The sequence below is a fragment of the Centruroides vittatus genome, unplaced genomic scaffold, assembly GCF_030686945.1.
Source record: "Centruroides vittatus isolate TY-2023 unplaced genomic scaffold, ASM3068694v2 contig_355, whole genome shotgun sequence".
Lineage (NCBI taxonomy): Eukaryota > Metazoa > Arthropoda > Arachnida > Scorpiones > Buthidae > Centruroides > Centruroides vittatus.
The window spans coordinates 630,474-655,363 of record NW_027122178.1 but is presented as its reverse complement, the minus strand read 5'-3'; the positions used below and the strand labels follow the sequence as shown (position 1 = coordinate 655,363).

The 24,890-nt window shown below is 25.0% G+C and overlaps 1 protein-coding gene across 1 annotated transcript in view; it reads left to right on the top strand.

The window, feature by feature from the left end:
• The first annotated feature begins 1,033 nt into the window (after window positions 1-1,033).
• Window positions 1,034-24,890, top strand: part of LOC136974705 (homeobox protein EMX2-like) — a 32,185-nt gene continuing 8,328 nt past the window's right edge. Inside the window, exons 1-2 of the mRNA XM_067269644.1 lie at window positions 1,034-1,682; window positions 20,771-20,943. Coding sequence (XP_067125745.1) covers window positions 1,250-1,682; window positions 20,771-20,943 — 606 coding nt within the window. The 5' untranslated portion in view covers window positions 1,034-1,249. The remainder of the gene's footprint in view (window positions 1,683-20,770; window positions 20,944-24,890) is intronic.

Genomic DNA, 24,890 nt, shown 5'->3' with positions numbered 1-24,890 from the left:
TCTTAAGAGAAATGTAGGCTTTAGGTTATAGAGAAGTATAAGATTTAAGTAAAGATATATTGAAAAAATATAAGAAAAATGAATAAAAACTGGGGAAAAATATAAGAAAAATAAGCGAAAACTGAGAAAAATACAAGAAAATTTCCCCTATTTTTTTGGTATTTTTGCTCATTTTTCGTAGATTAAAATTAGGCTAGCAAATGAAAATAAATATATTTATTAAACATAAACATATAAATACTAAAACTTCTAATTAGTACAATTAATTATAAGACTTTTAATACATAAAATAATTTTTTTTAATTGGCTTATAGTTAAAATTTTATGACAAAATCAGAAAAAATAAAATGAAAATTATTTATTAATTAATCAGGTTTTAATTGTTTAAAAAATTAAGATAAATTTAATAATACAATTTTTTTATTTGTAAATTGTTAATAATTTTAATTTAAAAAATAAAGAATTTTTTATTATAATAAAAAGAAAAATTAAAACTAAAAGTCATTTTAGAGTTTTTATTTAGTTTAAATTGAAGTATTTAAAAGTAATTTGTAATTAAATTATAATATGTATATATTTTTTAAATATCAAGTTATACAAGAATTTCATCAATGATATTTTAAAAAAATAAGCAAAAATTTGTCTTTATCATCGCAATATGCATAAAATAAAATATATAGGTTTAGCATAGGTTTACAAGGAAGATATGAGCGTATAACATCATCATTAATATTTATTAATTAGTATAAATGATAGGAAATACATTAAATATTTAAAGAATATAAAAATTTAGCTTATCATAAAGTAATTATTATCTAAAAATATGCAACCCCGTACAGAAATAATTAAGAGTAATGAAGTTGCAATAGTGTAAATGGTGTTATGTGTGAGTATCATTCACCTTCTGTTCGTATATAGGCTAGAAGAGAGAGTGACGCCACAAACTGGTCCAGCCTGACCAGAATTCAACCAATAGGAGTCAAGCAGTGACGCTCCGTTCTCTGTTCTCAGTTAGCGACAATTACCACAGCTCCGCAGCAAATAGCACGTTTCGTATAACGCATTTAGAGTTGGCTCGTCCAATCGGGAGTCTGCATTATCGTCTATAACATTCTTAGTGCGGTAATTAGCCTATCAAAATACCAGAAACGTCGGATAATTATCGACTTGAGCTAAGATGAAGTGAAGCTGAAGCTGAAATAACACACACACACATCAGGGCCGGCAACAGTCGGCATCGCATTACAGAATGATGCCTCTCGCACCCATTCCAGTTCTACCTGTATGCTCCAAACCGAAATTGGGTTTTTCTATTGAATCTATCGTTGGTAAAGAATCGGGAGAAACTTCACCCGTACGGGAATGTAATAGAAACGAAACTAAATCACTGAGCCCACCACCCGCTCACGTTAGGTCGCCAACGCATTGTAGGAATGAACAACCTGTGATTCCTGTACCGACTTTCCCTGTGGTTTCCAACACTCCCGCTGCATACCTGGACAGTTTGTGTGGAGTCAGATCGGGAATTTATGCTGATACGCAGTATGCCGGCCAAGTGGGACTTAATTCTTGTCCACCCCAACTTCAACCTGTGTCACCGTTTCTGCTGGGCAGAGAAACTTATCCCTTATATCCTTGGTTGTTGACGCGGCATCCGAGATTCTTACCTCATAGAATACCAGGTAAGTTCTCCTCCTTTTTTTCAATTAAACACTAAGGATTTTGCTCCAAATCCTTCGTGTCAGTAGGCTACTTTACTCATTAAACTTCACAGAAAAAAAAACTGCCTCACGCTATAGTATAATAAATGAATAAGTAAACATATCCTTATTGCCCGATTGACATTATAAATATTTGTAACTTGTAATGTGTTTCTTTTTTTTCGGTTATCATTTAGCATTAGTGCCAAGAAAAACATTTGCAACGTTAAAAGATAGGCTAGAAAATAGTTGCAACGTCAAAAATTCCCCTAAAGACGTACAGAAACGGCCACAAAACCAACAAAAATACACACTAACGACCATAAAATATATGAAAAACACTTATTAAATCGATAATTTATCCAAAAAATTTAAAAATATTAAGCACGAAAATCTATTTTTGTAAGGTTTGTAGTGGGATGCGAGTGACGCAAATAATTATAAAAAAATAAAATAGAGACTTTGTCACACGTAACCATTGTCAAAATCAGCATGAATCCTTATTTACCATTATATGGAAAAGGTTTTGTTACCATTAAGACGGATACACGCTGTTTGGTTGTGCATGAATAGCCGAAAATAATGAGAATTTTGGTAAGAAATACTTCGCAACAACGCTAGCGAATTAGCGAATTGACGCATTATTTCCGAATAAAATTTCACTTAAATACCGTTTTTTATACTCTATAATAATAGCATATTATATCTTTATACATAGTATTTTGTTATTATAAAATTTAATGAAATAGGCCTATAATAAAATGGTAAATATATCATAGAAGGAAAAGACTTTAACAAGGAAATTTTTATAAATAAAATTTTAAAAAACAATAATAAAATTATTAATTGAATATTTTTAATTACAATAAACATCATTAAAATTTTTAATATTTAATTAAACATATAAGAATGAAAATTAATTAATGAAAATTTATTTATTTTTATGATAAAAGATCTGTTAAATGATCTTTCTTTATTTTGTAATTTTCTATCATTTTAAGAAATAAAAATAACTTTTTAAAATTTTATAATATATAAAATTTAATAATAAATATATTTTAGTACTTTAAAAGCTTAAATATGAAATTAATTAAAAATTTTTAGTTTTTTAAATAGAAGATTAATGCAAATTATAATTTTTTAAGCTAAAAATTGTATAATTTGTGTGAATTTTTAAAGAAAAAATTACTGTAAATTATAACAATTTTTTAAAGATGGAAATTGTGTATATTTATATGAATTTTTAACGATTTTATAAGTTAAAATTATGTATACTTGTGTGAGTTTTTAACAAATTTTAAGTATTATATAGCCATTTAAAAAATAAATAAATAAACAAAGCTGTATATATCTACAAACCATAACATTAAAAATTTATTAATAAATAATATTATTTTATAACACAAAACCTGTCCTAATATTTCGCATTGCAATGTTTGTCTTTTATCTTCTGGATAATTTTTCTATTGTAATGTAAATGGCTTACTGTATAATTCAATAAGACATGATTGTTCTCACATTATATTAATGTCATAGGAATGTATAAGTATGCAATAAAATTTCTTTCATGCGCTTATTAAATAATAAAAATCGCATACAACTAATTCTACATACGAAGGCCTACGCTTTCTAAGGTTACATACTCTAATAGTTCTATACAATTTATTGTATATTATGCTAATTGTTCGAGTCTTTCAGGTTTATTATTTGTGAATTTAGTGCAAGTAAACTCGTAAAAACTGATTTAATTGCGCTAAATTCATCAAATGTTGAAAGTTTTCTCTTTAGAAAACTCACAGAAAATTTGTTTTTGAATATAAAAACGCATAATAACTTTTAAATTTAGTTTTTTTAATACAATTTTAATGTATTTTTAAACGAAAACATATATAATTTATGCATTTAAACACAATAATAATTTAATTGAAAGTAAGTTAATTATAGTTCGACTTATACCAACGAGAAGTGATTAAAAATCGTTAAAATTACATAAAAAATGTAGGATTTAAAGTAGAAAATTGGCTTGTATGTAGTTTAAAAAAAGCTGTAATTATTTGCACTTTGTAGAAATTGAAGAGTAATAGGCAATATAGAAAAGGAAATGAGATGTTAATGAAGAACGTGGAAGCAATCATACCTGCTGAGAGTCATAGATGCACTTTGATAAAAGATGCGCTAACTAACATGCTTTAATAAACAGTACACTTTTATTATACAGCACATTAAGGACCGGAAATAAAGTTAATTTTCTCGTTAACTTTTAAAACATTCTAACTGAATACGTAATGTTTTTAAAACAACTTTTCTAATCAGCATTCACCTATTAAATTAACATAAACTTAAGGAAGATATAGGTCTTACTCCGTTTTAAAACTAATTTTATCTTTATAAAATATTTAATAAGTGAATAATTAATTATATTTAAATAATCACATTTTAATAAATAATCACATTTTAATAAATTTAATTTCCGTGCTAAAATGATCAAATTTTAAAGGGTCGAATACGTCTGAAAATCCACGAGTAGCATCCACTGCTTTAGTATTTCAACGATTAAAATCGGAATTTTTTTAAAGCTTTCCTCTAAAGTCGCTTGTTAACTGCAACTAGCAGGTCATGACCTCCAAATTAGTGTGTAACACGTGGATGAAATTGATACCCGCTTCCGTTCCTGCTAAAATAACCCACCTGAGACCTTACGAAAAATTATCTCGTTTACCTCTGTTAAAATCATGAATATACAACACTCTTGTAGAAATAAGAGCCCATTTTCTAGTCTCTAAACCCCAGTATAAATCTCGAAACGCTAAAGAATATATAATTTTTATTTTTATCCAGAAAATTTAAATACTTATACTCTAATCTATAGAAAAATGCGGGATTTTATATTTTATCGAGGGCGCAATTTAAGCTCTGATTATACTTTTTCTAATTATTCTTATACTATCCTCTCGTAAATTATGTAAAATTTAAATTTAGTAAATAATTTTGATTATTTTTAATATAATTTTTTAATTTATAAGCCTATAATTCTAAGTATCCCAAAGCGTAATAAAGGTATAAATTGCGCTCTATTCAAGAATTAGTTTACATGTTAAAAAACTTGTTAAAAAACTTGTTAAAGTTTTAATTTTTTCTAATTTTTTAAAACTTATTAAAGAATATTAGTTCTTGATTATTGGTTATTGGAATATTGGTTTAAAAGTCTCTAAATTACAATTTCATTTATTTTCTAGCCAATAATCTCATAAAACACAAGTCTATAAAATCTAAGCTAGATTTCTGCATAAATTGGTCGAGATTTAAAGGTATAATTATAGAAAAAAATGCATGTAAATATATATATTTTTAAATGTAAAATTATTACTTTTTACATTTTAAAGTAATTTTACATTAAAAATTTACTTTCTTAATGAATAAAAAATGATTGTTTAGATGCGCTTTATAGTTCAAATAATGCAAATACATTCGAGTTTATCATGAGTATAATTCGTCAAGTTAATAATAAATGTTACTTTAAAAATTAATTTAGAATAATAAATCAATTTAAAAATATCGAAAATGTTAATTAATAATAATAAATTTTATAATAAAATATAATCTTTAATTTTAGCTTAATACTGTAATAAGTAAAATTACATGAAAAAATGTAGACTTCGTTATGGGAGCAAAATAATGTTACTAGGCCTAGTAAAGTAGCTTAGAAAGTGATGTACTGTACTGTACAGCATCTGTGGGCTATGAATGAGTAGAAACATCTATAGAAGTGAGCGCGGATATCTTACAGAAACAGTCAATAACGTTGTTACCCTACAGAAACACTATCAGTAACGCTGGCACCTTATAGAAAACACTATCAGTAGCGCTGGTAGTGTACCTTACAGAAAACACTAGCAGAAATGCTGTTATAATATAGGCTAAAAGCACTGTCAATAATGCTGGTACAATAACTTATAAAAACACAATATCAGTGATGCTAGTAGCTTACAAAAACACAATCATTAACTCGTGTAACGTAAAGAAATACAATCTTCCAAAGAAATATTATTTAACCACACCCTATATACAGCATAACAGCAGTCGATATTTCATAATATCGTCGCTTTATGCTTCATCATTTTAGTATAAACTGGGATGTTACGGACAAATTTAGGACAAATTATTATTATATAATAATATACCAGTTAAATATGCAATTCATATAATATAATTAACACTTCTGTTTGCATAATATATTAAAATATCCATACATTAAATAATTAATACTTTCTCAATATAAAAAAGTATTTACACAAATGCCATTTACTAATTTATTAAATATTAAATTATTATTATTTTAATTAAAAAAATTAAATAAATATATTCAAAGGAACTTTTTTCCTGTATATATATATATATTTTTTTTTGTATGGAAAAAATCACTCTTCCATAACCTATTCATGTTTAATGGAACTTAATCTTTTCACAGGATAAATTATGAAAATTTTTATTTGCTTAACTTAATAACATTCTTTCAACCATTCTAGGTTATTACCACTATCAGTTTCAAAATAACACCACTATTTTTATTGTTACCTTGGTAACGACGTAACATAGTCTATGTATTTTATAGAAACACCTGACCAACAGGCCAAATTATAATTCAGTCACGTAATGACACTACACTATCTTTCTATATATTTTTCTGCTGTTTAACGCAGTTTGTATCTTTCGGTCGTAGTGTACAGTACCACGATTGTTTTTTGATTAACAAATTCTATAGAATCATCTTATACACCTTGGTTAATCTCGAGGCATCTATTCATTTTTTGGTCAATTAATTGTAATTTTTTAGCGTCCATACTGCGTATTTTATTGAATTAATCAATCTTACAGTGTACAAAGTTTACTTTTTTGATTAACCGATAGTGATTTTCAGTTGTTGTACAAAGCGTATTTTTGGTTAACTGTAATAATTTCTTAATGCTTATACCATGCAGCCCAATATTTCCATGGCCATTTACATTATATATTTCCTAATTAATTGGATTATTTCAATGATTATACCACATCAACTATACTGCTTTATGTTTTTTTTTTTTTTTTACTTAACTAATCACAATTTTCAATGCTTTTCTAACGCGTGTATTTTTGGATTAATCCTTCAGTGCACCATGTTTACTTTACGCTTAATTTAATGCTGGTATCAGGTGTATTTTCGGCTTAACCACACAGTCCACTACTACTATGTTTTGCTTAACTAATAATGACTTTGTTCGCTTGTACCACACATATTTTTTGATTAACTGCAGTGTACTGTACCATGCCTGTTTTCCCTCAATTAATAACAGTTTTCGATTGTACGCATGTTTCTGGCTAACATGCCCATTTTTTCCTTAACTAGCAGCGATGTTAATGCTTGTACCACGTCTATTTTTTTAGAAATTCCTTATCACGTTCAGATTTTTTGAACAAATCACTCGTGAACCATCGAAAAAAAGCACATGTCGTAAGAACTGATCTTATCTTCATCAAATAGATTGAAAGACAATTACAATATATTTAAAGAATGCCTGGAGGTTTAACGTTATTTTAACTAATAAATTTAATATTTTTTTAAATGTTCCTATACACAGATAAGTCGTTATTATAAATTTACAAGAAACGTCCTTGAAGAGCCTCTTGTTCTAAATTATAATTAATGCTAAAGATCATAAGTAGTTTTGTGTATAGAAAAGAATTGATGCGTACAGATCACAATAGGTTCTTTTATGTTATGGACCTATATATTCATCTATAGTTCCTGGTAAAGTTATATAGGGGTGCAATCTGTGCTCATTATCCTTCTGTCTAGTCAAAAGACAATACAATATAGAGTTGAATCACTTCTAACTCACCTATACAAGGCACACAGTTGGAGGTGTTATTGTCTAATACAGGTAATTTTCCACCAATTAGTTCATTATACACAGGATATAAGAGAAACTCTGCAGTATTTTAATACAGTTTTTAGGCAATTAAACTCGAAAAACTAACAATTTTACACACAAAATCACCTTAACAAACTTTTGTGTAAAGATTAATTGAAGTTACACCTAATTGTTACTAAAAATTATACAAGAAGAGTTTTAAGGTATATTTTAAAAATAAATTTAAATCTATTAAAGTTATTTTGTTTAAAAATTGCAAGTAATTGCATATTATTTCATCATTATAAAGTAATTAAAATGCTGGAATGATGCAATTTAATGGGCATAAAAATGCTATCTTCATTGTTTAAATAGTGTTTATTATTGTTCAATATTGTTATTTTAAACAAAAAAAGGCAATACTGGATAAGAAACTTTGTCTATTGGTGACTGGCAATTATTGTGCTATCTACCTGACAGAACAGGGTGTGGATACTTACCTCCTGTGGCTACTGGGCCAAGGGTGGGTGTACTGGGTGTTTTATAGTCTCTTTGAAGAGGTACTTCAATTGATAGTCTTCATTCTGTAAATAAAAAACTATTTTAATTTTAAAAAATGACAGATTTCTGCCCCGCAAAACGAATAAAAGTTGATTTTTAAACTGGAATTCAGCTTTAAATGAAACAAAGTAGTAAAAATTCTACTGATATTATAAGGAAGCAACAATGTCATACGGTACCATAACGGTAAGTTCTGTATTATTTGCTCGTTATTTAATTTACAAGGCAGTCGTACACGTGGGAACACGAGAGATAACAAACCATAGCTGTGTACACAAGCAAAATGCACAACCACACAAAAGTGTTCATTCTCCATAGATAACACTTATCTTCCACACGTTTTGTGAAGTTCAAAGGTCAGGTCCGCAGGCCGTTTGCTCGACGAATCTCACCTACACCTATCAGGTTACGTGGGAACGCGTATGACGTCAGGCGGTCATGTGACGTCTAGGTAAAGAGGTTCCTTTGGATATACGAAAGGGGTAAAGAGTCAAACTTAATAAAGAGGAAATTTATTACCTCGTTTTAACAAACTGGAAAATGAAGCTTGACACCAGCGCATATATCACTCCCCTTTACATTTGCAACATTGGAAGATAGGAGAAAGTTGTTTTGACAGAAATTTGTCTTTTATTTTATAATTTACAAGATTTGTTAGATCATTAACTTTGCTCCAATCCACCAGTTTTCAATACATCTTTTAATCTACCCAATCAAAAACCTGTTTAAATAGAAACTTGTTTTTTTTAAAAAGTATAACAAGTTACAATATCATTTACAGAGTTAATTAACATAAAAAAATCGGTATTATTTTATCATAAAATTAGCAAAAAAATTAATATGTAAATTAGAAATAACACCGCACGACAAACACGGATTTTTCTTTAAAAAATAGCACACTAATACCTTAAAAATGCAAACATTTCGTTTAAAAATATAATCATTAATAAAATTTTTACGATAGAACGTGTTAAAAATGCCTGAAAGAAGAGAGGAGGGACCTAATCTTCGAGACAAGTACAGTACCTATTGTATAGGTCATATACGATATATTGTATAGTTATTAGAAAATAAAAGGTAAAGAAGCAGTTCCGTAAACTGGATTTAACCATTGGTTCAAAGTATACTAGACGTTCTTTAATCGTATTTTATTAAATTGTTCTTTTAAATAAACAATAGTAGAAAAGTCACGGGCTGAAGATTTTTAAACTTGTGCTTCCGCACCATTCTTTTGTGTTGTATATGCCACTGAATGAGTGTTTATTTTATATATATTATAAAAACCGGTTTGCCTGTTATTCTGATACAATACAATGTCAGTGGGTGTTAAGTTAAATGAATTAGTTTCACGTCCCTTCGAACTGGAATTACTCATATGGTCTGGTTTAATGATATAAGGTGTAAAAATAGTTGCCTATAGGCTATGAAAGACATTAGAGAAAGTGCTTTTTTAACTTTCTAAATCACCGTTTATTTATAAACATTATATAATTTATTATAATTTATGTCAATATAAGCCTTATAAATTGTTTTATTCTTTAATTCTTAATAGTAAACGTGCGTACTTATAAGCAAATTTTGGTTTCAATTGCTAAGATTATTCCAAACTCAGGATTATCAAATAAAATTTAATAATTCTAAAATCTGAATAAATTAATTAGAATTATTAATCAGATAATTTATATCCTATTTGTAAAGAATAAAAAGTATATTATTAACTATTTAATTAGCTAATTAGGATTCTATATTAATTAACATCTTTAATATTCTGTGTACTTAATAGATATAAAAAGTATTCCCTATTTCCTATACTTAATAGAAATACAAAAATATATCCTATTAATATTAGGTATCCTAATTTAATTACTTGACATAGTCTAATAGGATTACTGAGGATACAAAATATAAAATAATTTAAAAAATATGTTTACTTTTCCAGAAAATAAGTTCATTTGTATGCAGCAAGACAGGAGTTTCGCCCTTCGTAATGCATTTAAGACGATCTTAATAAATTATAAAGGCGAAAGATACTCGAAAACACAAGAGATAAGTTCATGATTTAATGTTAAAAACTAAGGGGAAAAAAGATTTATTTATAAATCTTTATATTAAATAAAACTTTATCAAAACATAAAAGAAGAAATGATGAGATAGTCGAGTTGTGTGTAAGAAGTTCGTTTCCTTTTTTTTTTTAAATTTCTAAAGTCGACCCCCCTCTAAAAAAACAAATCAAACAGAGTTATCACAGCTTTATTCAGGTTAGAAGACATAAAATATCGACTTGACACCAGATAATACATTATTTTGTCGTTTCTCTTTGTGATACAACACATTATAGTTTCGTCACAGGTGTTAGCAACTATCGCTAGGAATTCTAAACACTTTAGTTCCGGTCAATCTGTTTTTTCCTTAATCTGCTTGTCAACGTCCATCTTGATTGTATCGTTTCTTGCTATAAATTACGTTACACACTAAGAACAAAGTGTGTCAATTGTAGATAGATTCCATATTTTATATAAAGACTATTTTATTTTTTCGATTTAATTAACTAACTAATGACCTTTAATTAATATTTTAGACTTGGAAATTTAATAAAAATACGTCTGGTAGCTGTTTATTTGAATTTATGTTAGCGGGATACATCCGTTCTCCCTTTGATATCCGGATTAGATTCTTCTACTTGATAATATAATAACATCAGATTTTAACATTAGTATTTACTTATAAGTCTTTTGTATTTATTATCTTACTTCATGCTTGATTATTATTCACTTTTTTTAATTTCCTTTACTGCTTTTTTTTTCTTTTTATAAAGGAAACTCCTCCCGTTCTCGAAAATGTTACAGATATTATCATCGTCATCCTCATATAAGATTATACTACTTTGTACCGGTACTATTTTCTTGTTATGGTACCTTCTAGCATCTTATGTATTACTATAATGTCTCATAGAACCTTATATATTGTATATTATTGATTGTTATATTACTACATGTTATTATAACTGTAAGATACTAAATTATATAAGGTTCTATAAGGTACTAAATATTATTATAGTACACTCTTATAGTGAGTTATCATGATTTTCTTGTTATACTCTTATAGTATCTTTCATTCTTTACAGATTTATATAAACCATAAAAGGAGAAATTAGATTAAATTGAATTTTTCTAAAGTTTAAAAAATATGTAAAATGACCTTTACATTAACTTAGACTTAATAAATTCCATCACTATATTTGATTAATTATAATTTTTAACACGTAAATTTGTATTTGGTCTTATTTAAGGCTTAAAATCTTGTTTATACCGTGTGAAAATCTATAATGAAAACGCTCTAATATGGTGATGTAAGAATATAAGACACTATAACAAGAAAAATTATAAGGTACTATAGGAATGTAAAGTATTATAATTCTACACAGAGTTATAATACTGTATATAGACCTGTATATGCAGTATACTATAAGATATAAGCCTAATAAGAAAGTCACTATAACAAGAAAAATCATTATACGATATTATAGCCATGTAACGTATTGTAATGATATAGCCTATAGAGACTATAATACTGTAAAGTATAATACTGTCTGTAGAGTAAGCTTACTAAAAGATAATAATTATAAGCTTCTATAATGATATATATAGGGCACTATAAGATATAATAAGAAAGTTATTATGACGTATAAAAATATAAGGTACTATAGCAAGAATTTTTAAGTAGTAATTTAAGGTAGTATAACTGTATAAGAATATAAGATACAGTACTACAATCTAATACTTTTTGTTATAAAAGTAGGTACAGTATAAGAATTTAAGATACTAACTTACAAGCTAACTGTAAGAAGTAAACTCAAAATTCTTTTATAAATATAGATTAATATCAAGTAAATTTGAGAAAAATTAAGTTTAAATCAATAAACTATTAAGCTGCAAGTTGTATAAATCGATATCTTCACGATCAAATTCTCACGGTTAAACTGTTTGACCGTTAGTGACTTTCATAATCAGAAGAAAAATAAACAGTTTATATGTTGAAAATATTCTAGATAATCGCTTCTAAGAAAAGCTACATTCCTAATAGTAAAATTAAACGTCTCATCAATTTTTTCTTCAAAGCGCTAAATGATAAATTTACCACTTAAGAAAAGATATAAATTAATTACAATTAAGTCTATAATTGTGTGTTTATTTCATTAACAGAGTTTTCTATGATTTTGTTTATTTTTATAAGCTTTAAGAGTATCTCTTCGACTTCAAATAACACTTATAAAAATAAACACTAATAACACATAACCCGACAAAATGGATGTATTTGCTTGGATAAGTCTCGATTGGTAAATGAGACCTCCGAGTTTAAAAATATAATTTATTTTATTTTATTTTTAAATAGATTATGATTATGTTCATCATCATTCTTCATATATTTAAATTTTGGTAGGCCCCTACATAATAAAAATAACCATGAATAAAGGTTAAAAGTTATCAATGTCATCATCATTACTTCATGTAAGATATAAACTATAACAGAGAATTTATTATTGTTTTTAAGTTAAATTTAAAGATAAAATTGATAAATTTTTTACAAAAAATTTTAAAATAACGTTAAAAATTTATTTATTTTATACTTATTTTAATAGATCACCGTCATCATCATTATGATTTTTTGGACATTTAAATTTTATTGTAGAATAGTAAATAGAGTTATCAGTGTCATCATCATTACTTTATATAAAATGTAAACTACAACATTTTAAAAAAATTTTACTTAATTTAAAGATAAATATTTTATTAAAAATATATAAATTAACGTTTAAAAAATGTATTTTATACTCAGTTTAATAAACAATTATCATTGTTACTTTAATAAGAGATATAAATTTTTATAACAATATATTTATACTATTTTTTAAATTAAATCTAACGATAAATTTTTCATAAAAAAGTTATAATGTTGGAAAATTAATTAATTAATTTTATTCACAGTTTAATTATCACCTGTTATAGAATAATAAATAAAGTTATCATTCTCATCATCATTAACTTTATGTAAGTTTATAATATAAACTATAAATTTTAAAGCTAAATTTTAAGGATAAAATACTGTTTAAAAAATAAATAATTATATTTTCAGCGTAAAATAATGAATAAAATCTCTAAATCGAGTTAAAATCAGGAATAAAAATAATTATTTTCTGCAATAAAATATATAATAATATTTAAAAATAACACAATCAATTTTATTTCCGATTTTAATTTTAAAATTAAAGTTATATATACAGTATAGGCTAAATGCCCTATAATAAGGTATACGAGAGAAAATTTGTGCAAATCTCGATCGACCTCGATAAAGATAAGCAGTCGTCCTTGTTGTCAATGCCGGGTATTTTAACATTTTAAATTGAATTTCCTGTTCAAATAGCCCTTTAATTAACTGTTAGCGATCTCCAAAAAAGATAGAAGTAGTTGACCCTGAATAAATGTCTGTCTGTAAACTTGTTAAACGTTGATAGATAAAAACTAACAATATAGCTAGCGAAGTATATACCAGTGATTATAAACTCCTATTTATATATATAGTAAATATACTGAATAGAATATAATTTCTCTGTATATATAGTAAATATAAACCCCTCTATAACCTATATAACAAATACAAGTGAGTATCATATCGTAGTATAGTGAATAAAAATTCCTTTATATGTAACGAATATAGTAAATATCAACTTTATTATAGTAATTATTATGGATATAAGCACCTCTACATACAAACAATATAGTGAAAATATATATTATTTATAGTACAGTAGACCTACTTATATATATGTAATGTAATCTACTCTCTTATAAAGAATATAGTAAAACTCCTCTACGTATAGTAAATATAGTAAATAGAAAAATGTATAGAGAATATAAACCTCTATATATAATGTAAGCTATATAATTAATATATGCTCCTGTATACGTAGTGAATATAAACTCCTTTATATATAGTAAATATAAACACATACTTTCTCTATCAGATAATTTATCTACACAATATTTCACCTAGTTTTATCTCACGAAATATTGTTATAATTATCGTTTATGTTAAATTAATTTCTAAATAAAAAATTAATGAAATTTCCTATTCAAAGTTTAATCATTTATCTTCTACTTTTATAAAAACTGGATTAACTAGAAGTTAAAAAAAAACTTGTTAGAAACGTGTTTCTAGATTCAATTAAAACAAATTCTCTTATTGAACATATCATTTATTTCTTAATATATATAAATAAAAAACTAGTTTCGTTTATTCTACTTGGTTTCGGGTGTTTATAAAGTAAATTATTCCATTATTAAATTTATTTTTATGTAGTTATTAGATGTGGTATATAATATCTCTGTTACAGTTTTAAATCTAAAAATCTATTCTAAAAATTAAAAATTAATAATAATATTTATATTAAAATTTTTATAATTATTACACAAGAGTTAATTTATGATAAAATAAGTTAATTATTATAGTTTTTTTATATTAATCTTTTATTTTTCTGCTTAAAAACCTTTATTTTGAACTTCATTTTTATTAATTTATTTAGATTTAATCCGTTTATAATAAAGAGGATTAACTTTATAAGAGGCTAAAAGTAACAATAAATTATTTATAATTATAATTTATAAAACTAAAATAAAAATATTAAACTTAAATCAAGGTATTTTTCATTATAATCCTGTTTTTTCGACTTATAAAACAGTACCTTTTAAGTCTTAATTATTTATAGATTTAAACTAAATTTTTTAATATGAATTTAATTCACCTAGAAAAAGAAAATTAGTTTTATGAATGTATTATTTTACTAAATTAAAAAAAAATATAGGGTTTAATAATTGATCAAAGCACCTCAACTGTTAAGTTAAAAAAATCGCTCTCAAGAAACTTATAAAAATATTCCAAAAGTAACACTAAATTGTTATTTAAATAAAGAATAATTAAAATTAAAAACGATTTTCTAAAAAATTGATAGTTAATCAAAAAATAAGCAAAATATTAAGGTATTTTTAAATGATAATCCCTCATTTTTCTGCTTATAAAACAATTTTTAAGCTTAATTTTAACAAATTTAAACTAGTTTTGAATATTAATTGATATAAGTTTAATTAATTTATAATAAGGAAATATTAGCATTTATAAGCATGTTATTTTACTAAATTAAAAAAACAAGGCTTTAACAATATAAATAAAGCAAAATATTATATTTTTTAACGATAATCCCACTTAGAAAACCAAGTTTTAAAGCTAAATTTTAACTTATTTAAGCTAAATTTTTAAGCTTATTAATTGGCATAAGTTTAATTCATTCATAATAAGGAAAGATTAGCTTTATAAGTGTATTATTTTACTAAATTAAAAGAAAAAAAGTGGGTTGTAACAGTTGATCAACGCACCTTATCTGTTAATCAGCTCTTAAGCTGATTAGCTGTCGAATGTTTTAGCTTATAATTCATGAATTATTCTAATTGATTTAAACGTCTGACATCTTTTTAATATCAGAAATAGGCATTTCCAGTTAATTTACTTCCTTGTATCGCAAGCTCTCTTTTCAGAATTTTAATAAATCTTCCTTTATATTATATTAATTCCTAAAATAATAATTTTCCTATTACATATAAAATATATAACCTATGCAAGTACCAAAATATTAATTTTTATTAATAAATTTTAATTATAAATTATTAAATTCGTTCCTTTTTTATGAGGTAAAATTAGATTTTGTACTTCTCAAGCATGTATTAATTTATCAAGATAATTCTTTTTTATTTCTTAATACTAAATTTATATAGATTATAAATAATAAATATCTTAGAGATTTTCTGAATTTATGATATTTATATTTAAGATCGAAGGATTAATAATATTTGATAAATGATCCTTAATTAGTTTCGTGTTTAATCTTATGATTTATTGACGTTATCTGATGATTCAGAGGAAAAATTATAATTATTAATAGTTAATTCAATTTTGTAAGTAAATTTTTAGTAAATTTTTTTTAACTTACTACGTCTTTCTTTCAATATAATTAGGAAATTTAGACATTAACAGTAAATAATAACATAGTTAAACGAGGTATAGCGTAGAGCCTCACATTATATGAATATAATTTAAGGCTACATTCGTTTAAATGGAGAAAAGAGGCCTCTTTTATATTATAAATTAGGATCACAATAAGACCTAACTTGATCCCTATATAAACGAAGGCTTAAATTAAGGCAAATGCATAAAAAAGGATCATTACATTTCAAATGCTTAAAAATAAAGTAAATTACCTTAAAAATTGGAAAAACAATTAATTTTTAACATTCAAATACTTTATCTATCAAATTTTTAATAAAATTTTCATCCTGATGAGCTACTTAATCGTTTATAAATCGCAAAAACATCAAGTTTAAAGTAGTTTTTAAACTCAAAATTTAAAATATTATTTATAAAAAAAACTTTTTAAATAAGGAAGATTGGAATTTTAAATTACAAAATTTAAGAATTAATATTTGTATAAATTATAAACTTAAGATTTATACTGTAACATGTCGACTTACACAATCGTCATCTTATAAATCAAAATTGATAAATAGGTTAAGTTTTTTCTACGCTTAATATTATAATAACCTATTTATTTTATAGCATTCATTACATAATAACAGGAAATATTTAATCATTAGTTTAGTAATTAATTTATATTCTAGATTCGCGCTTAAATTGCATTTAAAATAAATGATTTTAATTCTATAAATTTGCATCGAGTCACAACAGAACGCTACGAAGAATTAATGTGTACAGTACATACTTCCTAGCATTACAATCTTATATAGGCTACTTGGCGTTAAAAGAATACGCACCGTTTGTACAGGTGCTTTATGACGTTACAAGAATAAGCTATATACTGCTTCTGTATATGCCTCCTGGAATTATATTACTTACATATATACGTGTTGGCGTTATATTGCTTGTATGTATGTCTCTTAACGTTACAACAAAATATACTGCTTGCGTATGTGTTTTATGAAGATTCAAGAACATATTCTGCTTGTATTGTTATGCTTCTGACAAGAAACATAACAATAAACACCTAAGAACTTTCTGTAATAGGAATGTATTCTGCTTGTTGTAATGTATACATTTATATAGCTTATCTAGATATGCTTTTAAGCATTACAACAATGCATAATGCTTATACATATGCTTTATTGCTTTTAAAATAATGTATATTATATGTATAGGCGTTTTTTGATGTTATAAGAATAAATAGAAGCAGTTTGCTTGTATATATATAATTGTTTTACTGTTTCTAGGCGTTACAATTACTATATTTCTCGTTAAAAAGCGAACTAATTGCAACACAAAACTGCATACTGTTCCCTTGTAACATTAACTTTCTAAACATTACAAAAACTCATAAAAAATCTAATAAAACTGACTAATATATATTATTAGAGTGAAATTATAATAAATATTCATTTATTTGCACAAATCCGCTTGGTCACGGTTTATTTAAAGTCACATTTTGTCATTTAACTGATTAAAATCAACGTCGTAACGCATAGAATACGTTTATATCGATCGTGTTAAAACGTAACATCTTTACACAAATGCGTTTAATCTCCACTAAAATTACATTAAAATACCTTACAAGTACCCATAGTAAATTATACGACCGAACTAAATAAAATACCTGTAGAAAATATTTATTTTATTATATGTAACGTAACTGACGTTACAAAATAATAAAAAATAAAAAAAAATCCGGATCCTTACGAAAGAATGTCACGTGTGGTGAGTGAACATACCATTTTCTGAGCACACACTGCTAATCAACGGCCTTACAATCAGTTTAATGGCAGTTCATCAGATGAGACCATGAATATAAAACAGAGCCCTTGGCAATATTTTCTTTACTAAAAACAGGGTCAAAATATAAAGAGGTATAACTTTTGAAGCGTATATACACATAAGATATAAAGCCAGACTTTATTAAGTCATAGTGTTTTATGTAAATAAACTGTTAAGCTTTCTATATACATGAATATATAATCTCTATATTTATACATAAAGTAGCTTAGTGATACAATTGATCAAAATATAGCTAAAGCTGTCAACATGTGATGTGCGTGGTTCTTGTACTGATGAGAGGCGTTGGCAATAATTCCAAAATATGTATTGTCCTTTACGAAAATTATTATATAAAGTATATTAAGAATGGTAAGACTATGTAATTTAAAATTTGACGTTTCCATATATTACACTATCTTGTTTGATGATGCTTAAAAATGATGAGCTTTTGGAAGTGAAAGATGATTTAGTCCATATAACTAGAGTTAACTTATTTAATAACATGACTAAAGGGCAATATGGTATACTATTGTTAAAACACGACCAATTTTTAGAAGATAAGATACTTTTCTTGCTTCTGAAAACACCATTTTTGGCAATTTTTGGTTGTTTTACTTTAAAAAATCGTTCTTGTGGTGTTATTTTTGTATAGAAGAAGCAAATATTTGTAGGTCTTTTGTAGTTAAGTTAATTTATTAATGAAAAATATTTTTTTAGATATAACAGAAGTGTATTTAATTTTTTTTATAAAATTAAAGAGAAATTTAAAAGATTTTTAGCAAAATTCGTCTAAAACAAAATGTAAATTTTGTTTAAAATCTAATTAATTTTTTAGTTGACTTTTTAGAAATTTTAACGAAATTTGCGCTTAAATTAATAAAAATTCGGCTGAAAATCTAATAAATTTCTTTATTAATTTAACAAAAAAAACTTATCAAGAATCTAATAAAAAAATTTTTTTCTTTGATTTTTAACAGAATTTCTTTTAAAAAATCTAAGAAATTTCTTTGTAATCTTTTTTGAATTTTTTAAAAAATTAAACAAGCTTTTCCTTCTATCTAAAAATAGTACTTCTATTGATACTAAGCGCAAAAAAAGGGCAGAAAAATTCGTAAATGTTTGTAAAGTCGCTACATAAGCTAAACATAAATGACTAGAGCACACAATAGCCATTTTGGAAATGCGTTTGTTGTATGTGTGTGAGTAAAAATACGTGAAGAAATCCGAGCACTTAGTGTTGTTATCTATTTTATCAAGTAAATTTTTCCTCCTATTGTTCTTTCGTTTATAGAACCAATGACGAGATGAACTTTAATTTAATGCCTGCACCAATTAAATTTACCGACTTTAAAGTAAATTTTTCTCTTTTTTTGGTGTTGTTTAGTTAATTTTTTTATTTTTATAAAAGATAAATACACAATAATGAAGAAGTTTTATTATTTTTAAAAAAAATCCTTTGAATTTAAGTAAAATTTTGTCACGTTTTTTGACAAAACGAAGCTTTTATTTTATTTTTCCTTTTGTGTGTTTAAATAAGAAAATTATGACTAGGATTTATATTATTTTTTATTTATTTATCTCTACTATTGTGCATTATGATTTTACACCTAAATTCCCACGATTTTGTAAGAGGATAAGAAATTTTTAGCATTAAAATTCTTTGTTAAACACTTCCATTTTACTATTATTACTTACATTTTTTAAAACAGTTTACTATTGATATAAAATACACATTTTCATGGTAAAAAATTGATTGAGAGAGTATTCTTTAAGTAATTAGTTCTATATTTAACACCGTTTTACACCTAAATTCTCACAATTTCGCATCGGAATACAAAATTTTAACATCGATATTCTTTAAAATTATAGTTTAGAAAATAGTCAACAACTTTATGAAAAATTTTCCTAATTTTACGACAAAATATGGGATTTTAAGGCCAAAAAAAAAAAAAAAAATTTAGAAAGTTCACGTAAAGTAATTAACTCCACGTTTGTTAATTTTAAAATAAATTTTAATGAAATATTAAGCAGTAAATTCTTAATTTTTCTTTAGTAATACTTAAATTCCTTAAAGGGTTTTATTATGATTTTAAGGATTGGTTCCTTAAGATCCTTCAAAATGCTTATTATTATTTTAAAGATTTTCTACTTTAAAGATAAAGATTACGATTTTTTTTAAAGGACTTTTAAGAATGTAAAAACATCCTTAATTATTCATGACATTTTACTCTGTATCACAAGCTAGTTTTATATAGAAATAAGGAGAAATAAATGCAATTATAAAATTTAATTTTCTTATAAATAAATTAATAAAAGACGACAATTTAAAATCCATTAGTTAATTTTAAAATATGTAAATATTTCTTAATTGATAAAGGAAATTATGATTTTGTCGAGGGATGATGAAGCTAAATTCAAATATAAACGGGGTGACAAAACCAAAGTTTGGTTTACTCTTCAAAATGGATAACACAGTTTTGCTTTTATGTCACTTTGCTCTTTATTAATAAATGTCAGCAAAGGCTGTCAAATCAATGAAATATTTCCTTCAGGGTAACTCTCCCTTCAAGTGCTAAGAAAACACACAACACTTTCCGAGTATTCACCATTAAAAAATAATAATAATAATAATATTTTTATTAACTTTAACACGAGAGAAAAAAAACCCTTATACACATTCTCCTCCGCTTGTAACTAGTTATAAGGTTAATGTGTTGTTGTTGTTTTTTTTAAATTTAATTTTAATGTGTTTAGGTCCGGATGGATCAGGTTTTCTTCTACATCCGTTCAGAAAGCCAAAAAGGATCAGGACAGCATTTTCACCCTCTCAATTATTGAAATTAGAACATGCATTCGAGAAGAACCATTACGTGGTTGGAGCTGAAAGGAAACAATTGGCTCAAAGTCTAAGTTTAACCGAAACGCAAGTGAGTTGGCCCCCTATTTTTTTTTTTTTTTTGCTTAAATTTTGGTGATTAAAATTAATTTTATATAAAATGGAATTTTTTCTTATAATTTCGAATATTTTCTATATTACTTTATCATATTTTCTACTGGATTTAGAATTGCTGTGGCCATATTACAGGCCCTTCCTTTTCAGCAAATAATGATGCATGTAAAAATGCGAGTCCCATAAGCTAGCTTACGTACAGTACAGTATAAATCAGGCTCTACGTAGGCCTGTGTAGTTGATGTAAAATTAAGCATAAATTATTAATTTTTATATATTTATAATCTTCATATTAGTTATTTTTAGTTTAAATTTTATATTTTAGATTAGAAAAAATGATAAATTCTAGTGAGCTCTCCAAATTGGCAGTTCTATACTTATAATCTTAGCCTGTACAGGCTACAGATAAATAAATAATCTCTATTTTATAGTTTTATTGTAAAATTACATAATACAGATGATCAAATTCCATTTAATCCTGGGTAAAGTAGATTAATTCGTTTAAGCACAACTGAAGAAAAAGAGGATGAAAAAGGATCACGCTTGAGTACACAATCGACAAACTTACAAAATAAAAAAATAATAATAATTAAAAAAAAAATGTGTTTTATAATTTCTAGTAAAATTTTTATAAAATAAAAGTAAAAAAAAATTAATTATACTTATAAAAAATCACACGAAATTATAAAAGAACCGTAAAAACAGAGAAGAAAGTAAACGAAACTTAAGCTTAGAATAGGGTTGAGAAATTCAATTTAATTACATATATATTTTTAAGTTCTATACTTCTAGTTTATATACAATTTTTATATATGAAAAAAGGCACTAATCCGGGATCAAAGTTCGTTTTTTCAAGACAGCTATCCAGAAAAAAACAGCTTAAATCTTTGATCAAAAGATAACAAAAAATCTAGAGGTGTTACTTCTTTAACCACAACGTGTCGCTTCTAACACCCAAAATTTCACGCATGTCAATAGTCTATGGTGGTCCCAGATTTCTTATCTTATCCCTGTCAATCTTTCTTTCATCTAGGTCTTATATGCTGTAATTAACTAACGAAATATTTGGAGTTTGGAATGTTTTGTTTGTATCCATCTTCTATACTTGATATACGATAAATAACTTTAAATTCCTTTAAAAATTTTTATAAAAATATATAAAAATTTATATTTAAGAGCTAAAACACTTTAAAAACCATTATTTTCTATATTTTTGCATACCATAAGGCAATGAATTTACACAATCCGGTAGTAAAGTTTCGGAAATTTTGATGATTCATTCGATTTTTCTCAATAATTTCTTTTAAAATATAAATTATATGTATATATATATATATGTATTAAATAAATATTAAACACTATAATTTGTTATTAATAATGTATCACTATAAAGTAATTCATTGTTTATGCTTTTCATATTTAGATATATTATACAATAGAATTATAGCCTATATAATGAAATATCAACTTTATTAAAATATAAGCTGTAAATTTTATTATTTTTTATATAATTTCTTCTAAATATTAAAATTTAATATATTTATTTAAAACAAAATAAAGCGTAAATGCAAAATTCGATTTCTAAATCGTGCTTCAATATGTCCAATTTTTAAATGTTTTTATTAATAAAATAATATTTTAATGATTTATTTTAATAAAATTTCATAATCTAAAGATTAAAATAAACAAATTTATTATAATTATTATTAATTTAAATTTTATATATTAAGTTTGAGTCATTCTGTGATATAAATTTGAACGTGATGAGAGTACTACTTAATACGAAAATTTTGCGAATGATTAAATTAAATATTTAATTTACATTTAAGTATTTAATTTAAAAAAAATATATATAAATAATCAATTAAGGAACAGGTGAAAGAATGCAGGTGTAACACTAATTTTTCCATATAAATTTGCACCTGTATCATTATACAACTAGCTTAAACTCTTTTAATATCATTTCTAAGATATCAAGGAGTTTAATTATAGACGCTTTTCCAACATCTGCTCATTAAAAAATTCAATTTTTATCTAAAAAATTGCCCCATTTTCTTCCAACTTAAGCAACTTTATCAACTCCAAAACCGCTTTAAAAAAATCAATAATTTGATTATGCATACCTCTATATAGAAACTAATTTATGTTCTATAACTACATTAACAGATACAGAATTAATTTATGAGAATATAAATCCTTGATTCATATCATAAAAGTGATAGAATGTCAATGATTCCACTTCAGGTAACAAAAATGTGAACTACTCCTCCTATAAAATGAACTAAGTTAAATCAATTTAAGCATTTAAAAAATATATTAAATTTATATAAAAATCCTAAAAATATTATAGATTTATTTATTTTTTACTTCCCTAAATTAATTACTTAAACAAACTGGGGGTTAGTACGCGATATGAATCAATAATATCTTGTTAATCTGAACGTTAATTAATAGTTACATTGAAGGAAGTAGCTTTACCTTATACACTTCCTTACTTTAGGCCCTTTTTTTCGTGTTGTTTAATTGTAACCTCAAATTGGCGATAATTTAAATCTTGTCTTCACCTGTCAGTAAATTTACCGAAAACATCGATTTTTTTAATCTACTTGATCTAAGAGATTATATTGATAATGATCTAAGCTATCTTTTGTCATTTTAATTATCTTTATATCAAATTTCCTCCAGATCACGTTGATATGATCGACGATAGTTATTGATTTTCTCACGTTTTTTTGTATTTTTACATGTTTAATATCTTAATATTGAATTTTTTTTAAATTCTTGCTTTAAAATTCTTCTACTTCAGTAGAATCTTCTAGTCCAATTTTAGAATTTTGCATCCTTATATACTTTTGTATTCCTCGTTTCAGAATACTTGCATCTTTATAAGTTTATTACTACTTGTTTTAGAATGGTTGTACTCTTGTGTTGTTCTCTATTCTTTGTTTTAGGATTCTTACACTCTTGTATAATTTTCTTTTCGTTATTTTAAAATTTTTAGATCTTGAATCCTTAGATTTTCTATTCCTTATTTTAAGATTCTTGCATTCTTGTACGATCTCTAGGATTCTTGCATCTCGAATCCTTATTTTAAGATTCCTGTATAATTTTCTCTTCCTTTATTTTATAATTCTTTCATCCTTGTAGTTTTTTCATTCTTTATTTTAGGACTCTTACAATCTTGTACGGTTCTGAAATCCTTATTTTAGGATTTTTACCCTCCTGTATGATTTCTCTTCCTTATTTTAGAATTTTTGGATCCTTATAGGTTTTCTATTCCTTAGTATATAATTTTTTCTCCTTATTTTAGAATTAATGAATACTTTCTACTTCTTTACGAGTACTTTCTACTTCTTTTATAATTCAATTCATTCACATTTTGTATGGTCCTTATTTTATAATTTTTAATTTTTTTCGACATTTTCTCTTCTTTATTCTACAACTCACATTAACTACTCCACATTTCACAATTATCATGTTAAAAAACAATCAAATTTAATTAAAATTACGTAACTTTAAACTAGAATTGATGATAATTAACTTGAATGAAGATTAAAATTAAAAAAAATTAAAAAATAATATTCAAAATTGATGAAAATTAGGCTAAATTTTGAATATATTTCTTTTTAATTTCTATCAAATAAATTAATATAAATATATTGAAATATTTTATAAAATATTAATTACGAAATTTTTTAATTAAAAAATTTAATTATTTTCTAATTAATTTGACATTTAATAAATATATTTAAACTTATTAAAAGTTTTCATTTTTCATAAATAATTTATTCAATTAATTCTTATCTGATTCTTGTTTATTTTTCGTAAATTAAATAATAGAATAAAATAAAATAAAAATTTTATTCTTTTATTTATTATTTATAGAATATTTTTTAAAATAATTTTTCACATCTTTATCTATAT